Here is a 21,276-nt window from a genome sequence, read left to right as displayed (position 1 = left end):
GTATAATACTTGTTAAACTACATGGCCTGAGACTTCCTGGATTGAGGTCAGGCAGGACCATTATGATTATGTAGTTTGAGCTCCAATATAACACAGGCCATATGTGTAAATAAGAAGACTAGTTTGACTGCACAGTGGTGTAAAGGACAGGAAGTTTTCTGTGCAATGCACAGAACAGGTTGTTGTGCATCTGGCTTGAATGTTCTAGGGGCAGCCACCATGTTTCAGGAGGTGAAAACTGAACCAGCACATGTTTTGAATTTTAACAGCAGAATGATTGATTTGTTTTTCTCCCCTAGAAGCAGCAGCATAGCTGCTTCATTCAAACCCGTACAGTAGATTACACTCTTTGCAAATTAAAATTCCCGTAGCCATAATATTGACCTTTGAGGAACAAGGTTAAAAGGCTTTCTGCCCACTATCTAATGAGTTCATGACTGGTGCTTAAAATAAGAAAGCCCAAGTTAATACGATCAGAGTAAAACTGAAGAACATCTTTTCTTTTCATGTGAATACATTTTTTTAAATTTAAATGTAGAGGGCTTTTATTTTTCAATAACGTATTTAGTCAAATCATTGAGCTACATAATCAGACCTGTAAGAGTTCACTGAAATTGTATACAGAGGAATCAAAGACCTTCTTGAAATTCCATTCAGATTTTTTTCCACACCATATGATATTGTTTATTGATCCTTTCTGCTGGGGGCAGTCTCTTTCTGGTTATTTAAAAGTCTCTTCTACTAACATATCAGTAACAGTAATTAGCCTCTGATTAGCTCATCTCCAGCTCCACATGGAATTTAAATTTATTATTTTGCCTTCTCTTTTTTCCTAAGATCAATTTCTTCTCCTGGTCTGTTGGGAATGGATCTCTGCATCATGTTTTCTTGTGTTATATTTTTGCGTATAGCCCATTCATTACTGATTTTTATATACAGCATTGGGGATATATTCCAGTATTGTGCAGAATATACATATTGCAATGGTAATTCTTCAGAGAAATTATATGTCTTCTATATCTCTCTATTAATAACTATATATAACTTTACTATTGATTTTCCCCATTATTATTATATTAGTTTATATGACATTCCCGTAGGAATCTAAGCGTCTACCCTCTAGTCTTCAAAAGTGAGATTCTGCATGAGGATTTAATAATTCTTTTTTAACAGAAGCATCCTACATAGAGCCCTATAATTCCATCCAACCTCCAGGAGGTGGGCTATATATGGTCGGATTGCGCAGCAGGTCTACAATAAACGAATGGTTGGAGACTTGCGTGATGATAGTATCGATCATCATGGTTTGTGAATGCTATATTGGATTGGGTTGATATGAGGATTTCTGGAGCAATAAAATAGTCCCAGTGTCATACAACTCAAGGGTGTGACTCTGTTTGGTGAACATTCATAAAAGGTTAAAAAGTTAAGCTGTTACTTAAGCCAAATACACTGTACTGCATATTGATTTTACTCCTGATATATACTAAATAGAGCAACTGTATAATCTACTCTCTTGATGTGATCTGAAGCCCTTTTGATTGAGAAAATTCACTAATAACTTCACCTCTTTCTGCTTTACCTGATAGTGCTGATTGACAAAGACCAAGTCCCAAAATGGAAGCCAGCTACCTTAGAAGAAGTAACAGATGAATTTGTGGACAACTGCTTTAAGTCATTGGGAAACAGCGATCTCAAATTATAATGAGGGTGTACAAGCCTATCAAGGGTGTATTCATCTGTATAATTTTAGGATACAAAAATTAATAACGATGCTGAGACTTTGATGGAGGTATGGTAACACTCTTGGGTCTAATCTGCTTGAGATGCATAGTCTGTAGTTTTTACTGTGTCTGTAGTACCATAAGGAGAAAACTGAATCAGGGGAATAAATTACTTCAAGAAAAAGCTTTTTACTAATTGCTATTATGTAATAAAGAACATTTGATTTTTGGCGTCATCTGTAAGTCTAGTGGGGCGATGCTGAGGAGGCAGCCTGGGTCAGTGATTAGTGTATGGGACTGGGAGGCGGGAGATCTGGGTAGTCTAGGGTCTACCACTGATCCACTAAATTGGTTCTGTGCCTGTTTCTCCTTTATAAAGTGTAGATAAAAATGTTTAACTTCATAAAGCACTCAGAGCAACAGATGAAAATGCCATGTATGTGAGTGTGCTTGGTAGTGGGTAGTATTTTCAGTAATACCAAAGTAAACAGAAGTTGCTATGGTACTGAGTTAGTATCAGGTCAGTATTATGACCTAGTATTTGATACAGCTTCATTGTCTGGAATGGAAATCCAGTTTTACAGATGAAATTGTCAGCCAACCTACTGTATGAATAATATTTTACAGAGCTGACCAGTTTTAATGGTATTTTTAATGCAATTGCCATTTACCACACTTTAGGTTATTTTTACCGTTTGATCTCTATAAAGATACCCTGCATAACAAGGCATTTACCTTGACTTGATAAATCACTAGTGAACTTTCCCTGGTTTTGTGATGACAGTTGAATTCAGTGGTGGAATAATTACCTCAAAGTGTGGTGAACATTGAGGGCCAAATTCACTGTGTCAGCAGGTGCAGCTCTGTTAACTTCAGTCATGCACGGATGAACTTGACAATGCATGATTGCAATTTAGCTGTACTGACCAATAAGTGATAATTCTGTCTCTATGTCACAGGTGTATAAGGGTCACATGCAGCCTAACGAGGAAGATCTACTGCATGGGGACAAGGGCAGGATTTGTGGAGGCTATGGAAGGGGTGCACACCCCTAAATGGCATATGCTTAGATCATGTGAGCAGAGGGACTAGAGAATACATTGCTACAAGGATCCTCACGTCCAGTGGTTTTCAACCTTTCGTTTGCTGACCCCTAAAAAGTTTCAAATGGAGGTGTGGACCCCTTAGGCATAGTCTACAGACCCCCAGGGGTCATGGACCACAGGTTGAAAACCAATGACCTAGTCCATTCCCTCAACTAGTGGATGTGGGGAGTGTATGGGTAGGCTTAGAAGCCTACTCCAGTTCTTAGACTGAAGTATCAGCTGCAGAGTGGCTCTGCTTCTGTTCCACATACAGGTTCTACTGAGTTCTCCCTGCTTAGCCCAGTTCCTGGGGCTGGATGGAAATGGAAAGGAAATGATACAATGTAAACTAAGTGGTAGGAAAACCAAGTCTGCTGCCAGGCCCAGTGGCTAGTGCACTTGTTGTCAACAAGAGTAGCTGGAAAAAGGCTGAAGGTAAAAATTGGAAAGACTCTAATCAAAACATTATTTAAAATAACTGAAAACTGCTGTCTGGCTGCAACATTCATGCTCCAGAGCTAGTGTGTAATTTTCACTTTCTTAATAAAAAGAAAGACTGGAGTTTATGAAGTTTCCCAGATTTAAGAGCTTGATTAGAAAGCCCAGTGCTGCTAAAAGCTGCAGCTAGCTCAACTAGATAATAGAAAATGAGAGCAGAGGAGAAGGAAGGGGGAAAAAACTTTTTTAAAATCATATAATAAAAAGCCCTCCTCAAATGTGCATTAAAGCTGCTGTTCCATCTCAGGCTTCCGCTGATGTTAATAATGCCCTGAAGTTCCACAATGTAACCAGAGCCAATGGATGCAGTTATATCTTTATTATGTACAATTAGCATTTCCACAATTCTGTATGTCATACATGGCTACTGATCTATGTTCTCTTTGTTCAAAATGGAGACTGTGCTTTTTATAGTTACTTAGACAGGTTAAACTTCAGCAACTCTTTTTCCAGTTATTTCTATGGCACTAGACAAGGTCATCAGAAATGTAAGTTTTTGACTTCTCTGAAGACTTTAGTCAAGAGGAGGAAAATAAGCAGAAAGGGGAAGAGCTTTTATTCAAACAAATGTGTTCAGTAATTGGCACTGCCAAAATAAAATAGAATGACAAAGCAGAAAGACCACAGAATTGTTTACAAGGTGCTCAAAGGTGTGCAGCAATTAGCCCTACACGCTACGTAATTTAGGCAGCTAGTTGACCTGTAATCTCTTGGTGCAAATAATTAAGGGAGAGAGCCAGAAAAGCACTGGTGTCTTGACTATTCACTAATAGCTCCTCTACTCAGTGGCCTCGCCTTTAAAGTGCAGTGGTAAAATTTCAGTCCAGCTGCCAGTTAGAGTAATGAGGTACATTTTGTTATTAATGGTAAAATTTTCAAAAAACCCCACCAAAACTTTAAATGATTATACGCTCGGAAGTAACGAGGTAAGTTCTCATTTATTCAGCAAAATTGTTTGTTACATGTTGCACAAGAATAATGGAATAGTCATCTATTATGTGTTTAATAAACGAGGCAAAGATTTTGAGCTCCTTGAGGCAGGACTCATGCCTTCTCTGCTTGCAAAGTACAGAGCACACTGCTGGCATTGCAAGATTTTATATGTATACATTATATACTCAGAACAGGATGTAATGTGTATTTTAATCAAATAAAAACCTTACAAGCAATTAATTACAACTTAATTTTATTCAGTTAAGAAAATGTTTTCACAAAAATATTGTAAAAATATATGGTCATACTAGAGTTTGGATCCAGCTCTGTCATGCTGCTGAAATGTCAGTTTTACAAAGTTGTGCTGTAGTTATTGAACCAAAAGTAGAGCATCAAGCAAGGCAGATAACATGCATTAGCAGATACAATTGTCATTGTTTTGTGGGCAGTCACAGAGACAGTGTAGAACGTACAGTATAACTAATGAAAAAGAATCCTTAAAATGTTTTTCCAAAACATGTGCCTGTCACGCGAGTCCTTCAATACACAATCTCAAAGGCAAAAACTAGTTGCAACTTTTGTTGTAGAACCACTGTTGCATCTCGATCATCAAAATTATACTACCATTAAAACCAAACTAATATTGAGTGGGTCTTGTGTAATTTCATTTAAGATACTTAGGTAAAGGCCTTTATCTTTATTGTGAAGGACAGTAGCAATATCCTTACCAAAAATACTGCAAAATTCTGGGAGGTGACTTTAGAATACTGTCCTATGGTCTTAAGGACACAGGCATCATTTGCAAAGGTCAGTGTCAAAACTTAAATGGCTAAAAAGTCAAATTGTTTTCCTGCTATGCAGCTATGTACACGGCTGCCCCTAGTGCTCCTGGGCCTATTTTTCATCTGCTCTGTGCTTGCCTGAAGTGCTGATGTCTTAGAAAGTGTTGTTCCTGTCAGAGACGGCTAAAGTAGCACTCTGGGTTGTTTGAGAGCACTGTGAATTGTCAGGAAGTAGGGGAGGAGAACAGGTTTGGAAGTCACAGGTAGGAGATTCAGATATGGAAAGGATTAGCAGTAGGAGACAATTTTAGTAGAGGGCCTATTGTAGGTGGTATTTGTAGGTAGCGCGTAGTTCATAGCATTGGTAAACTTAAGTATTCCGTTAGCTCTGTCTCATACACTGTTTACCTTCAGCTGGGTAATTTTCTCCTTTGATTCTTGTGCATTTAACGTGCTTTCTGATGGATGGCTGTGGGTGATGTGATTCAGCTACAAGTCTAATGCCCAGATGTCTTGTGCAGGGAAAGGTGCAATTCAGCAACAAACAAAACAAAACCACGCTCCTGGCAGAGAAGCTGCTTTCAAGCTGTGTATCTACCATCCCGGCGCTGGGAAGTGCCAGACCAGCCAATACCGAAAAGGAAGGAGGCAGTCTGTTCCTCTTGCCCAGCCTTCCTTCCTCCTTCCCTGCTCCCTTTTAGCAGTGACTTCAACAGTGGGAGTGCATTGTCAACTTGCTCTAGTGATCTCTCTCCTGCCATCCATCTCCACCCTCTGATAAACAGAGGCTGGGGCCACCCTTCCTTACCCATCCTGGCTAATATCCATTAATGGACTTAACCTCCATGAATTTATCTGTTGTGCCTACTAGTGCCTCATCTCTTTAAAACAAACAAAAAACAAACAAAAAAAACCTCTCTCACTGAAGCCTGTTCACAGTCACCAAGAATCAGGTGGACCCAACTGGGTGGAGTCAGAATAGCCCATGAGCTACTCCTTCCATCACCTCACTCCTTAAGCCATTTGGCCTTTCCAATTATGGGTGTAGACATAATTGATCTGCTTTTATAGATCAGCTTATTGACTAAGAAGCCCAGTAAAACAGCTGAGCATTCAAGTGCCTGGAACTCTCTCTCTGTGCCTTATAGCGAGCAGTCAGGCTCCTAGAAAGAAGCATGAAAGTAATCTCCTTCCCCCTTGTCTGCACCCAGAGAGCAGCAGGGGGCCACTGGAAGAAGAGAAATAACTAATATATACTAATTTGTAAATGAGGGCATCATTAACTAGAGCATTTTACTAACAAATAGTGCAGCTACTTGAGCAGGAAATGAAAACGTACTTAACTACAGATCTGTACAGGCAGCCTTTTCCCAAACTTTGTTAAACTGACACTTTATTGCCAACATCTCTGCATAAAAGGGAACAGTGCTGCAATTGGAATTCAGTTTAATATCTAATGTAGCTCATTTCTTGGCATTTCATAACCAATGCTTAATATGCAAATAATGGTGTTAAGAGGTTTCTTTTGACATAGGAATAAGCTTTTACTCCAACACAAGCTTCATCTAGTCCTCCTGAATTGGATTTGAAGTGTAATATGAAACCCAGCCTCCTACTCAAACTGTAGTGCTGTTAATTTCAGATTACAGCTAAGTGTATTTTAAAAATAAAGCATGGGGAAATGTCATTTGAGTAGCAGATGCAGTCTATGCAATTCAGTTGATAGTGATTTAAAAAAAAAATCACTGTCAGCAGTGGGACAAATTATATTTTCATGCTGTACTATACCACACATGATCTGATGCTAGGTGAGGGAGAGATTTGTTTTCCTACCTTTTCTCTTTCTTACATAGGAAGAGATTCCCTTTTTAGACTGATTAACCAAACAGTAAATTAAGACAGGATTCATTTTTTTCTGGCTGATTATTCCATTTCTTTTTTAAATTCACTTCATGTTTGGAATCACCTTTTTTAATGAGGGCACCTGTAGAGCATGACTGACTGTACTATACTCAGTGTAACTTCAGGGAGATTCAGTTATAGTGATGGGATTTAGATTAAACATGGTGTAGCACAGGCTTTGTCTATTAACACAATGGCCCATTTGAAAATACAGATATGAAGAAGATAGTATTCAAGAGGCTGGATCCAAATTGTTTTTCCTTTTCTTCAAGGGCTTGGGAAAATATTCTAAATAGCAGCAGAGTGAGATCTATGGAATTAACTTCAGTGTGAATACGAGACCTGTATGTCAAGTCAGTCTTGGGCTGCGTTATTGGAAACGACTCTTCATTTATGAAATTTACGTCTGGTAAATTGTCATTTACCTGTATATACTAACTCAAAATATCTTACGTCTCCTTTTTCAATTTGCTTCAGCTTCATAAACATCCATATTTTCTCTCTCTCTCCCCTACATGAACAGATTGTGGCTCAATCTTAACAGCAGCAAGAGATGACCATTCTAATTCCCAAACACATTACTCAAACTATCTTTTTTTGTATCAGTTAATACATTTTCACAAATGCCTTTAACTTGCCTGGAAAAGCTTTTTGTTTTTTAAATTGCAAACCCATTATTTGCCTGTTGAATGAACGGAAATATGCACCTACTTTATTGACTGCCTTATCTAGGCATTTTATTACTGACAATGGATTTTGATGGAGGAGGAAACAAATGCAAAGAACCCAAGCTCCTAAAAGGCATGCAGCTGAATATTGTCTGAATATTTGAGTGTAAAACTATGCTCATTGGCTTTATTGCATATTGCAAATGCCTGTCCTCAAAATCCATCATTGCAGCTCCTGCTTAACCTACAAGATCCCAGCTATGTCTTGGATGGGCCAGACTACAAATCCTGTTGAACAAGGGCACATAGTCTAGACTAGTTAAAAAAAAAGTTCCCTTAATGCTTTAGCCCTTCGTCATCTAGTCAGACTGACAAATCAACTAACAGATAAAAGAGATGGCCCCTCACAGTAGCATGAGAAAGGCCTGCTGCCCCAAATGGCATCCTGTCAGTGGTATTTCAGTATAAGGCAGCATCATATTTAGACGAGCTGTTCTCAGCCATTCACAGTTATACTGATTAATAAAATGAAGCTTCGGGGGCATATTTATTTTCTCTCATCTTCCTGGCTAAACTAAATATATTTGGTCTGAGTATAGTAATCATATGTAACTGATTGCTACAGCAATGAATGTTGTTAACAACCTTAATTTATGCTTTTAGGGATTAGTCAATACCCTTCACCTAGTTTGCAGAGGCCAAGGCATCAGTTAAAAGGTTCATCAGGATAATTAGGTTATCAGTGCCTTTAGAGCGTTTCCTTTTGATGTGTTTAAGAAGGGCAGATTTAATGGCAGCATAATCCATATGGTTGGTTTGCTACTTTTCACTGTTACAAAGCACATTGCCTTGGCTTAACGGTCAATTAACAATTCACGCATTTAGTCAGGTCATCCTAAAAGATCAAAGGTAAATTTCTGACTGAACCCATTCCAATTATTATGCTATAGGTCTATAATCCCGATTCCCATTTAACAGGCGTTAGAGCATTTTATCATACGTGCAATTTCTCACGTAAGATCATAGGCAGATGCAAGGCTTACATGTTTGTAAAGTAACCTATTGTCACAACAGTTTTTATACAGCACATTTAAAAAAAAGATAATTTGTACCTTATCCTTAAGGAACTTTGGTGTTGATGTTGCTGCGACCATTGGGTGGTGGTTACAGTTGCAGCAGTTTTGCACATCCATTTTCCTGACATTCATTATGACCAGACTCAGCACATACAAAGCAGACAGAACACATTCAACCTACAGTGGATCACAACTGATGTTGGATTAATGGATTCTGCTGTGGTCCAGTTGCTCATGAATAAACGGACATTTTATGCTCCCCTGACCTTCCAGACATAGTACTGTAGTTGGAATTATGCTTAAATCACAGCTGCTTCTGCTTGAACTTATTTATTTGCAATAGCACCAAACGTGAATTGTTCAACAGACAGATGGAGGCTTACTGAGAAGATAATCCTCGGAATTCAGGGCACATCACTTTCGATGAAAGGAATGTCACTATATTTGCTTTCAGTCACTGCCCATTGTTTCACAGCCTGATCAAGAATTTCATGAGAGAGCCGGTGCGCATAATCCAGCACTATGGTACTTGATGAGCCTCTCTCATCCAGCTTCACTGTAATCAGTGAAGATTTCTCCCCCATGCATCCTTCACCACCTTCCCTGCTCCTCTCATCCAGGATAGTGTTTGAGCCTGGAAAAGCGTTCTTGGACTTGATGCATCCCATGGTACGTCTAAAAATGTAGCTGCAAAGGTTAGGTTAGCAGCATGTTCTGAACAATTGAAACAGTTTTCTTGATTGACGCACAGCTTTTATTTCTTACTGCAAGCAGTTCCAGCAACTTCGAAAGAATAAACTGTCCCTTTTGTGCCTCCTCACATCTACAGAGATCTGTCAAAATAATGTTTTGTATTATTTCAATGTAAGAAATTACATCATGCTTAATATTGAACAACAGTGTTATAATCGGAAGCTTAATTCACCATAGCAGGTTATAAGAGAAACATTTTGCACATACCAGCATGGAGATTTATAGTTGTTTCCATTAGTAAGATCCATCTATTACAGTTAATACAATTTTTTTTGGACTTATCAAGCAGGCCTTGAAAAGTTCAATTGCCAATTGTGAGAAGTGAATTGTAGGCTGCCTAGTGTCTGCAGAGTTTTGTTTTGTTTTCTTTTTTAATATTGATTTCCCAGCCCTGATCCATTACAGAGGTAGCCTACCAAGCACAAACTGATGTGCTCTTTTCCTGATTCTGTAAATAAATACAAGTTAACTGCAGTGGCTCTGCTGCTGCTCAGGAAAGCCAACAAGACCCTAGTTTTCACTGTTCTTCAGAGCCCATTGGACAGGAGGGACTCTGACAATACTGGTGTCACTTTGCTGTTGCTCAAGCAAACTATGCATAGAGGCAATCACTGGGACTATTCCTGGGGAAGGAAGGCCACTATAAAATAAAAAGCTTAGGGAAATAGAGAAGCAGCACCAAGCAGGCTGGCATAAGTGTAGCAGAGACTTCTGTCCTCAACAGGCAGGTCAACGGTGGAGATAGGGAAGGGAGGAAGGGGTTGCTCTTCTTTCTGACTATCTAGAAGAGGGTTATAAATCTATCAAACACCTCCTAGGGCAGCATTACCCAGTGTGGGACAGAGAATGTGCAAGGGCTACCAGCTGGATAGATGCAAACCCATGGTGGAGGCTGTTCAGCTTTCAAAAGAGGAAGTGCTGTACTAGGCAAAAGCTAATACAGCCTCAAGCCAGGTTCACGGAGAGCACTCTGGTAGAAATCCCAGCACCTCTCTCGACAGTGGGCTGGGGTCGGAGAGGGAGGAAGGGGAGATGCGCTTATCACTACAGCATTGCCTCTCTATCTGACTGGTTAGTGGGTGTCTGCTTTGAAAGCACCAATACCAAGACTCAGGAGAACTTCAGTGAATTCTAGTGTATGCCAATATGTTTACTAGGATGTGAAACAATTTCTCAGGCCATTTCCTCTGCACAGGCAAAGCAGAATCTCACACATTTGCCTGATTTCAGTTGGCATGAACTTGCTCATTGTCATGACGGATATAATTGCCAACGAGAATAAAGAGAGTGCCCACCCAGCATAGAAACCAGCTGTCCCTGCAGCTTATTCCAGTGATTAGGTACTAGGGCCAGCCAAAGTTCAACATTTTCCTGTAATTAGTCTTAAAAGAAAACCACAAGTAATCATGGCAGTGACTTATAAAGCCCTATTCATTTGTCTTATACAGCACAGAGGAAATAGAGGATGCAGTCCTGCCACTTGATCTTTATAGGAAGATCCTTATAGCCAGAGTCCCATTTCTAAGTCATTAGGGTCTGCCTGGGCACAAGAATTCATTCATGTGGATAAGATTACAGGACTGGGGCTGTGGTGAGATACTTTTAAGATGGAAATAGGAAGAAGCAAGAAGAGTTGTCTACTCGAATAAGAATTACATATAAAAGTTTCTTCAAGGTTTACCCGCACAGGCCAGCCTACAGACATTTTTATAGCCTATTCCATCCAGGCATTTTAACAATAAGTCAAGCAATTGAATTTCTCCAAAGACACATGTTGGCAACGTATTTTAGAATCAGAGACTAGTCACTAAGCCTATAAACTTAAATCTTACCATCATAAAATTTGTAATTTTACTAAACTCAGAAAAGAGCTATGAATCTCCAAAACAGACTGCTTACAGAGCGTGTTCATTATTAGGAAAACCAAAAAGGACAAGTTGATCCCCTGGTTTCACAAGAAGAAACCATACAGGCCTAAATAGGTCTATATACGTGACATTTATACCCATTTCCCTCATCTACGTGCACTGGATAAACTGAAAATTCTTAGTCTACCTAGTAGCTATGAGCAGCTTTCATACACAAGATTTAGTGGTGCTACTATTTTCAGAGTCATTCAAACACCTGGATAATATTAATTTTGTCTTGTAAAGAATATCTTATACCCATCAAATTCTAATATCTACCATATAATAAAAAAATACCCAATATTATGATTTCCACCTTGCAGCTGTTTTTCTGAAGCTGAACCATGGTAGAGAATAAAGAGAATTACTCAGGTAACATTTAACAATCCAGCATCATTGGTCACATAACATGTGAACAAGGGTGATCCATGGATGTATTTACGGCTAAGGTTTTTTTACGGATATTTTTAGTAAAAGTCATTGACAGGTCATGAGCAATAATGAAAAATTCACGGAAGCCTGTGACTTGTCCTTGACTTTTAATAAAAATAACCATGACAAAAAGGGGTGTGGGGGGGAGAAGGGGGCTGGGAGCTAGCTCCAGGGTGCCCTCTGCTGTGACTGGGAGCTGCTGGGGTCCTCCCTGCTGCCTGCAGCAGCGGAAAGCTCTGGGGGTCTCTCTTGCCACCCACAGTGGCCGGGAGCATGGTGAATACCCCATGGCCACCCGCGTTGCATGGGAGCAGCGGGGACTGCCCCAACCAGCGGGTCCCCCCTGCTGCCGAGGGCGGCCCAGAGCAGCGCAGGTTTCCCCGGCTGCCCGGGGTGGCCATGAGCAGCGGGGATTCCCCCTGCCACTCCTGGTGGCCAGGAACACCGAGGGAGCTGTGAGGCTCCCCACCTGCCACCCATGGTGGCCAGGAGCTGCAGGGCTACCCCACAGGTTGCTGCCTCCACAGGTGAACACTGGCTGAAGTCACGGAGGTCTTTGGAACGCACAGATTCTGTGACTAAATTGCAGCTTTAGATATAGTATATTGGGACTTTCCAAAAGCCTTTGACAAGCTCCCTCACCACAGGCTCTTATCCCATGAATGCTTACTTTGCTTAAGAGGGAAGAGCCTCTCATGGATCAGTAACTGGTTAAAAGATAGGAAACAAAAGGTTGGAATAAATGGCCAAGTTTCACAGTGGAGAGGATCTGTTCAACATGTTAATAAATGGTCTGGAAAAATGGGTAACAGGGAAGTGGCAAAGTTTGCAGATGATACCGATCTTGAGTAATTTTTGTAAGTCCAAAGCTGACTGCAAAGAGTTACAAAGGGGTCTCATAAAACCGGTGACTAGGCAACTGAATGGCAGATGAAATTCAGTGTTGATAAACGCAAAGTAATGCACATTGGAAAACATAATCCCAACCACACATATAAAATGATGGGGTCTAAATTAGCTGTTACCATTCCAAAAAAAAAAGAAAAAAAAAGATCTTGACGTCATTGTGGTTAGTTCTCTGAACACATCCGTTCCATGTTCAGAAGCAGTCAAAAAAGTTACCAGAACGTTAGGAACCATTAAGAAAGTGACTGACGATAAGGCAAGTTCTCATAATGCCACTATAAATCCATGGTACGCCCACACCTTGAATGCAGCACACAGTTCTGATCACCCCATCTCAAAAAAAAATATGTTCAAACTGGAAAAAGTAGAGAGATAGGCAACAACAATGATTAGGGGTATGGAACAGCTTCCATATAAGAAGAGATTAAAAAGTCTGGGAACTGTTCATCTTAGAAAAGAGAAAATTAAGGGGGGGGGGGAGATGATAGAGGTCTATAAAATCATGAATGGTGTGGAGAAAGTGAATAAGGAAGTGTTATTTACCTCTTTGTGACACAAACCCGGGTCACCCAATGAAATTAACAGGCAGCAGGTTTAAAACCAAACATAAAGAAGTACTGCTTCACACAAAACACAGTCAACTTGTTGAACTTGTGGCCAGGGGATGCTGTGAAAGCCAAAACTATAATGGGGTTCAAAAAAAAGTTCATGGAGGATAGGTCCATCAATGGCTATTAGCCAAGATAGTCAGGGCTGCAACCTCATGCTCTGGGTGTCCCTAAACCTCTGACTGTCAGAAGCTGGGAGTCGACAACAGGAGGTGGATCACTCACTTGTCCTGTTCTGTTCATCCCCACTGAAGCAGCCAGCATTGGCCACTGTCGGAAGACATGATACTGGGCTAGATGGACCATTGGCCATTCTGGGTCAGACCATTTTTATGTTCTAATAAATTTGGGGTCAGGAACTTGATAGTTCGCAAGCTATATCCAAGCCAGTTTGATACACAAAGTCATCACAATAAGCATTGTCCCCACGTCCAAAACCCCATCCCCCTGCCATGTCACTCTCAGTTGTGATTTAATGTATTACAAGACCAAGCATGACATTCTTTAGACTTGGCCAGGAGGGTGATCATTAGCGATGTAAAGGAAACAAGTGGCTGGTTTGTGGGAGATTTGGTAGGAATACCACAGGAATATTTTGCACACTTAAAATGCAGTAAACTGCAGATGATGTAATAAATGTTTTAGGACAGAAAAGCCAACCTGTTTATCTAGTATTCTGTCCCAGTGTAATTTGTCAGAAGCAAGAAAAGTCTTACTATTTCTTAGACACAAAACCTCTATCAGCACTGTAAAAGCATAAAACCAAAGCTGGTTATTGCCCTCTCCTACTTGGAAACACTAAGCTCCTCGGTATAATCAGGTCCCTCTACACTTAAATATATATGCTGTTATACCCCAATATCTAAAGCCAGATGTGTGTGTGTTTACTGTAATGTTATGGCATATTTTATAGAAAACAATTAGAATTAGGCATACTAGCAATGCGTTTCCATTGTTATGATTCATCCTCAGCTTTTTCCTTTCTTCCACCTGTAGGTCTCTCCCTCCATCTCTGCCTTCCCTCCTCATATTTTTCACTCCCACAGTGGCGCCACAATCACTGTTCTCTCTCTCGGCCTCTGATCTCCAACAATTTGAGCCACTCCCAGGCCACACTCTTCAGAGGGCAGAAAGAAGAGATAGCAGGTGCCCCTGCTTTCTAGCTCCCTTTCTAGCTTCATTCTTTCTTGTTCCTTTGAGTTGGTTGGGTCAGAGTTTTAGCCAGCAGTTGCGCACTTTCTCTAAACATCTCTGAGTACCTATCGGGGCATGTTGGTGCTTCCTGAATGTTCAGGTCAGTTTTTGCAATGCTCTTTGCTCTCACTAAGTCAGGAGTGCAGCTGGTCAGAAAATGTTAATAATTTTTTGTCAGAAAAAGCTGTTTCAATTAAACTGAAGTTGTGTGAAGTCATATTGATTTTGATGCAGTTTCCAATAGGGTAAATATTCTGAAAAAAACCCTACATTTTGGAAAATTTTGTTTTGGATTTTTAAAATGTTTTTTCTTCATTAATTATATTTTTTATAAAAGATTTTCCAGTTAATGACATGTCAGTAGTAGCAGTGCATAATGTAGCAGTCACTACAGTGTGGACATGCCATGAAATATAAAAAAAAAGTTTTCCAGGAATTCCCAAAATATTCACTTTTGTTCCAATGCAGAGTGAAAACAATACACCTGTAAGTTTCCCAGGAAACAGAAATTCTGAGTTTTAATCAGGAGTCACAAGCACTGTGCTCCACTCTGCACCAAAAAGTGTCAGCCATGAATTTATATGCACAGCTGGGGTCCTCTGGAGAGTGCAAAGAAAATTTCCCAGTTAGTTGTAATTTACAGAGTAGAGATCTGCAATTCTGCTATAAGGTTCGGTTCTTGCAGCGCCTGAGCCATGAGTTTCCAACCTTTGCCCTAAACACTTCATTAATTAAACTAGCAAAGTTCAGAGAAGGGAAGGAACTAGTTTCTAATCTGCAGGATTATAACACTCTGTCATCCACACCCAATCAAGTTCAACATCCAAAAACATATCTTGCATCAAAGAAAGAGGCTGTAATGCAGCTGAGGTTTAACCATTGGGATTCAACATCTTCATTCTCATAGACTTTAAGGTCAGAAGGGACTATGATGATAATCTAGTCTGACCTCCTGCACAACGCAGGCCACAGAATCTCACCCACCCACTCCCTGTAACAAACCCCTAACCTATGTCTGAGTTACTGAAGTCCTCAAATGGTTTAAAGACCTCAAGGTGCAGAGAATCCTCCAGCAAGTGACCCGTGTCCCACGCTGCAGAGGAAGGCGAAAAACCTCCAGGGCCTCTGCCAATCTGCCCTGGACGAAAATTCCTTTCCGACCCCAAATATAGCAATCAGTTAAACCCTGAGCATGTGGGCAAGACTCAGCAGCCAGCACCCAGGAAAGAATTCTCTGTAGTAACTCAGATCCCACCCCAATCTAACATCCCATCACAGACCATTGGGCATATTTACCTGCTAATAATAAAAGATTAATTAATTGCCAAAATTAGGCTATCCCATCAGACCATCCCCTCCATAAACTTATCAAGCTTAGGCCTTGTCTACACTACAGGACTATTTCGAATCTACTTAATTCGAATTTGTGGATTCGACCTTATGAAGTCGAATTTGTGTATCCATACTAAATACACTAATTCGAACTTCTGAGTCCACATTAACGGGGCCGGCGTCGACTTTCGAAGCGGTGCACTGTGGGAAGCTATCCCACAGTTCCCGCAATCCCCGCTGCCCATTGGAATGCTGGGTAGAGCCCCCAATGCCTGCTGGGGGAAAAAATGTGTCGAGGGTGGTTTTGGGTAACTGTCGTCATTGAACCGTCAATCACGCCCTCACTCCCTCCCTCCCTGAAAGCGCCTGCGGGCAATCTGTTCGTGCACTTTTCTGGTCAGTGACAGCGTGGACGCCACAGCACTGCAAGCATGGAGCCCGCTGCGATCCTCGCCGTTTTCTCCTCCTCGCACTTTTATCGTCCACCTCTTCCACATTCAGCTGCTGAGAAATTGGGCTACTTTTCATGGTTCTGCAAGCACTGGGGGACCATAGGGGACGTTTTAACCAACATGAACGTCGTATGGCCGGGCAAGGTTCCTGATGCGTGTGTTCTCAGGAACTGTGGGCTGCTCAGACGCCTGCTGGAAGATAGTTTTTCTTCCCGTACCACGAAATAACTGTTGTGGATGTGCATTTGCCTATAGTGATCCTCGGTGACCCAGCCTGCCCGCTAATGCACTTGCTCATGAAGCCCTATACAGGCGCCTGGGACAGCGACAAGGAACTCTTTAAATACCAGCGAGCAGCGTGACCTGTGACTGTTCAGTTTCTTTACAGAGAAGCTGAACCTGCCCCTGTTTCTTTACCCAGTTACTGTTGACTCTCCTCTTCGTTAAATACCCCGTTCTCCCCGTTTCCTCCACTTCCAAGACACGTGTAAAAATAAAATACATGTCACACTGTTACTGAGGAGAGGTTTCTTTATTCATGACTTTTCGTTAAAGGGTCGAAACTGGAACGCAGACTGCGGTGGGTAGGGTGTGCGCTGATGTAAAGACCGCGCCTCTAAACTCAAGGAATGACAGGCTCCTGCTCCTACAGCGGTCCGCATTGCCGGACTGCTTGTTTCAACGGAGCCTGCCATCCCTCCTTTTTGGGATTCTGTGTGCGGGGGGCTATGTGGCCTTGTGGCGGAGGAGGACGGATACAGATTCCTCTGCTGCGTGACTCAGCGGTCCACGACAAGGATCGCTGTATAAGATCTGTACCTGCCCTCCCCCGCTAAAAAGTCACATCCCCACCGCCCACACAGAACCTGGAAACCACCTCCCATACCGACCACGGTGCCTGCTGACTGCACTGTGTGTGTTACCCGCTGCTGATCCGGCCCCCGTGTCTGTACCCCTGCGAAAGGTGCCTGTCCTATGCAATTAGCAACCGCACTTCCCCACGCAACCCCATTTCAAACACAGTCTTCAGTGAAGAAACAAGACGGAAACAGTACTTAACAGCAAAGTATTTTTATTACTTAAGTACACACAGTTATGGGATGGGACTGGGATTGGGACTTGTTTGAGTCCGGAAGGGAAGGACTTATGCAAACGTAGGTAGGAGAGCTTTTGGTTACTTGAGCACTCTGCTGGGGTGCAGTGGACAGTATTCACGGCCCAGGGCGGGCATCCTCCTGGTTATTTGAGGTGAGGGGGGAATGTGACTTTTGTGGCGGGGAGGGCAGTTGCAGAGATACTGCCGGGGGCTCTGTCCTGCAGCGGTCCTGCAGAACATACACAAGTCGCCGGAGCGTGTCCGTTTGCTCCCTCAGTAGTACAAGCATTGCTTGAGTCGCCTGCTTGTGTTCCTCACGCTACCTCTCCTCCCATTCGCTGTGTGAGCGCTGGTACAGAGAGACTTTCTCCCTCCACTGCCTCTGCTGGTCCGCCTCGGCTAGGTAGCAGCCCACACATTCATCAAAAATCGTGTCCCTTGTCTTTTTCTTTCGCCGCCTAATCTTCGCCAGCCTCTGCGAGGTGGATGCTGTGGCAGGTCTGGAGACAGTGGAAGCTGTGAGATGGGAAACAGTTAGTTAATTCCTTGCAATGATACTTTTTTGCGAACAATTAACTGAGTCTAGGCTGTCTCTGTGAATTTTTTGTTGAGACCCCTGTGCCTGCTGTTGCACAAATCATTTGCGCGGTGGATTCTGGGTAAATGTCGCCAGTCATTCCTTCCTCCGGGAAAGCAATGGCAGACAATCATTTCGAGCACGTTTTCCATGAAATGCCCTGGCACACGCCATAAGCGTGGCAACAATGGACCCTATTTTGCCTTTTGTGTATGTCACCGTATGTGTACTGGATGCCCGCTGACAGAGGCGGACCAGCAGCGCTACACACAGCAGCATGCTTATGCTTTTGCATGACAGCAGCGATGGTTACCAGGCATACTGCACCGTCCTACCATACCATGAACTGGTAAGAAGACGGTAATAAGATGGTCATGGTTACCTGTCCTTTTGCACTGCGCCATTTGGTGCTGTCATAAGTGCCCCTGGTCGATCAGCCAGGGGCGCAAAAGCAAAATTTGGGAATGACTCCCCGAGTCAATCCCTCCTTTTTGGGTATCTAAAAATAGAATCAGTCCTGCCTAGATTTATGGGCAAGTGTACTAGAGAACCACTGTATCATACAACCAAGACCACAGCTGCTCTCTGTCCAATCCTGCATAAATTTTGAGCTGAACGCTATTCACAGGGTGTGCTCCTGAAACAACCCCACCTGTTCATTCCAATTCTTCCCCCAGCCTTCCTGGGTTCCAATACCATTGTCCCCCCACTTGTGTGATGAAGTAATATAGAATGCATGAATAAGACACAGGTAGTCGTTTGTGAGAAATGAGTGGAAGGAAGCCTCCAGCTGCAATGATAGTCCAGAGATGACATTAAGGGGTGTGGAGGAGGGAGCCACTCATCCCCTCTGCTAGTCCAGGGGCAATTGAATCTTTTCTTTACAATGAAGTGTGGGGCTGATGGAGCTCAGCCCCCTGTTTGCAAATGATGAGGACGGTTACCAGCCATACTGCACCATCTACCATGAAAAATTAGCAACAGGCGGCCTTGACCGACCTGTTCCAAGCAAGTTGGTACGGTCGTTATGGTTACCAGTCCTTTTGCACTGCCCCATGTGCCAATAGGCTGATAATGAGGATGGATTTCCATCTTATTGTACCATCAGCCATCCATAGCGTGGGGGGAGCAAGGATGTTGGTGTTGAGTGCTGCACCATCGCGTCTATCTGCAGCATTCAGTACAGATACGGTGACATGTAAAAGAGTCAACAGAGGATTGTTTTCCCTTTAACTTCTGGGGGTCGGGGGACTGCGTAAATTGCCGAGCTATGCCCCGACCCACCGCAGACACTGTGTTTGACCCTAGAAGCATTTGGAGATCAGCCAAGAATGCAAATGCTTTTCGGAGACAGCAGGAACTGTGGGATACCTTGCGTCCTCGTTCCCCCCCTCCCTCCATGAGCATCCATTTGATTCTTTGGCTTTCCGTTACGCTCGTCACGCAGCTGCGTGCTGAGTCTGTGCTATGCCGTCTGTCCGTTTATTTATTAAAAATACTTTGGACCAGGCGTAACGTAACATTTCTTCCCCTACTTAGATGCAGGAGTCTCCGAGCGAGATCACCGTGAGGACGGGCACTGAAGGAGATAGAGAGCGCATGCGGCGTGAAATCTAGCACGAGCCACGGACCTATGCAGCCGTGCTCTGGGAGGCAGTGCTCCCTGAATACCGCATGAAAGCCTCGCGCGGAAAAGTGTGCTATCACGGAGCACCCAATAAGGCAGCTCTCCCCAGGAACCTCCTGCTGATGCTTATCGATTAACGGCAGGAGAGCTTCGTGGCATTCTCCCAGGAGGATTTCTGTTCTATCACCATATATACAGAGACCTCCTTTTCACACACTTCAGATTCCTGTTATATTAAGAATAAAAGTTAACATGGTTAAAGCACTTACCGACAGATCCTACCCCCTGATTCAGGATCCGGGTTCCTGGCCGGGGAGGGTTGGTAGGGGATCTCCGTGACGGTGATGAAATAGATCCTGGCTGTCGGGGAAACCAGCGTTGTAAGCGCTATCGCCTGCCTCGTCCTCCACAAACCCTTCCTCATCTTCCCCGTCCCGTGAACATCGTCGAGGAACTGTCCCGTCGACACTGTCCCATCATCAGAGTCCATGGTCACTGGTGGGGCAGTGGTGGCAGGCTCCGTAGCGTCCGTTGGCCGCTTTGATTTTTTGGTAGGCTTGTCTGGGGTCCTTGATTTTCACGCGGCGCTGCGTTGCATGACGGCTGTATCCTCTGTCTGGATCATGGCTTTGGAGACCTTCTCGTAGGTCTTTGCATTCCGTTCGTTGGAGCGCAGCTCCGAAAGCACAGACTCCTCGCCCCACACACCAATCAGATCGAAGAGTTCCCGGTCAGTCTATGCCGGGTCCCTCTTTCTATTCAGAGATTACATGAACTCCTCTGCTGGAGAGCTCTGCATTGCTGCCGGTGCTGCGGAGCTCGCCCCGATGTGCAACCAGAACGTCAGATTCAAACCGCCCAGACAGGAAAATGAATTCAAATTTTCGCGGGTCATTTCCTGTGTGGCTGGGCAGAGAATCCAAGCTCGGGCTGCTGTCCAGAGCGTCAACAGAGTGGTGCAGTGTGGGATAGCTCCCGGAGCTACTAAGTTCGATTTCCATCCACACCTAGCCTAATTCGAACTAGCCATGTCGAACCGGGGTGGAGTACCAAATTCGAACTAAAGAGCCCTCTAGTTCGAATTAAATGGCTTCCCCCCACTGATCCCCTTGGAAGGCTGTTCCAGAACTTCACTCCTCTGATGATTAGAAACCGTGTAATTTCAAGGCTAAACTTCCTAGTGTCCAGTTTATATCCATTTGTTCTTGTGTCCACATTGGTACTAAGCTTAAATAATTCCTGTGCCTCCCTGATATTTGTCCCTCTGATATATTTATAAAGAGCAATCATATCCCCCCTCAGCCTTCTTTTGGTTAGGCTAAACAAGCCAAGCACTTTGAGTCTCCTTTCATAAGACAGGTTTTCCATTCCTTGGATCATCCTTGTAGCCCTTCTCTGTACCTGTTCCAGTTTGAATTCATCCTTCTTAAACATGGGAGACCAGAACTGCACACAATATTCCAGATGAGGTCTCACCAGTGCCTTGTATAACGGTACTAACACCTCCTTATCTTTACTGGAAATATCTCGCCTGATGCATCCCAAGACTGCATTAGCTTTTTTAACGGCCATATCACATTAGCAGATCATAGTCAGCCTGTGATCAACCATTACTCCGAGGTCCTTCTCCTTCTCTGTTACTTCCAACTGATGTGTCCCCAATTTATAACCAAAATTCTTGTTATAAATCTCTCAATGCATGACCTTGCACTTTTCATTATTAA

The 21,276-nt window shown here is 42.9% G+C and overlaps 1 protein-coding gene and 1 long non-coding RNA gene across 4 annotated transcripts in view; one reads left to right on the top strand and one right to left on the bottom strand.

The window, feature by feature from the left end:
- The window catches only part of HIBCH (3-hydroxyisobutyryl-CoA hydrolase), an 89,604-nt gene extending 85,128 nt beyond the window's left edge, over positions 1-4,476 (top strand). For both annotated transcript variants that reach the window (XM_044978354.1, XM_044978356.1), the window contains exon 14: positions 1,590-4,476. In XM_044978354.1, the coding sequence (XP_044834289.1) occupies positions 1,590-1,705 (116 nt within the window). In that variant the 3' untranslated portion in view covers positions 1,706-4,476. The remainder of the gene's footprint in view (positions 1-1,589) is intronic.
- Positions 4,477-9,333: 4,857 nt separating this feature from the next.
- Positions 9,334-21,276, bottom strand: part of LOC123343310 — a 53,466-nt gene continuing 41,523 nt past the window's right edge. For both annotated transcript variants that reach the window (XR_006572188.1, XR_006572187.1), the window contains one exon: positions 9,334-9,501. This is a non-coding gene — a long non-coding RNA (uncharacterized LOC123343310). The remainder of the gene's footprint in view (positions 9,502-21,276) is intronic.

Source organism: Mauremys mutica, chromosome 10 (assembly GCF_020497125.1).
Source record: "Mauremys mutica isolate MM-2020 ecotype Southern chromosome 10, ASM2049712v1, whole genome shotgun sequence".
NCBI lineage: Eukaryota > Metazoa > Chordata > Testudines > Geoemydidae > Mauremys > Mauremys mutica.
The sequence above is the reverse complement of the archived record's forward strand: the minus strand, read 5'-3'. Positions and strand labels throughout refer to the sequence as shown.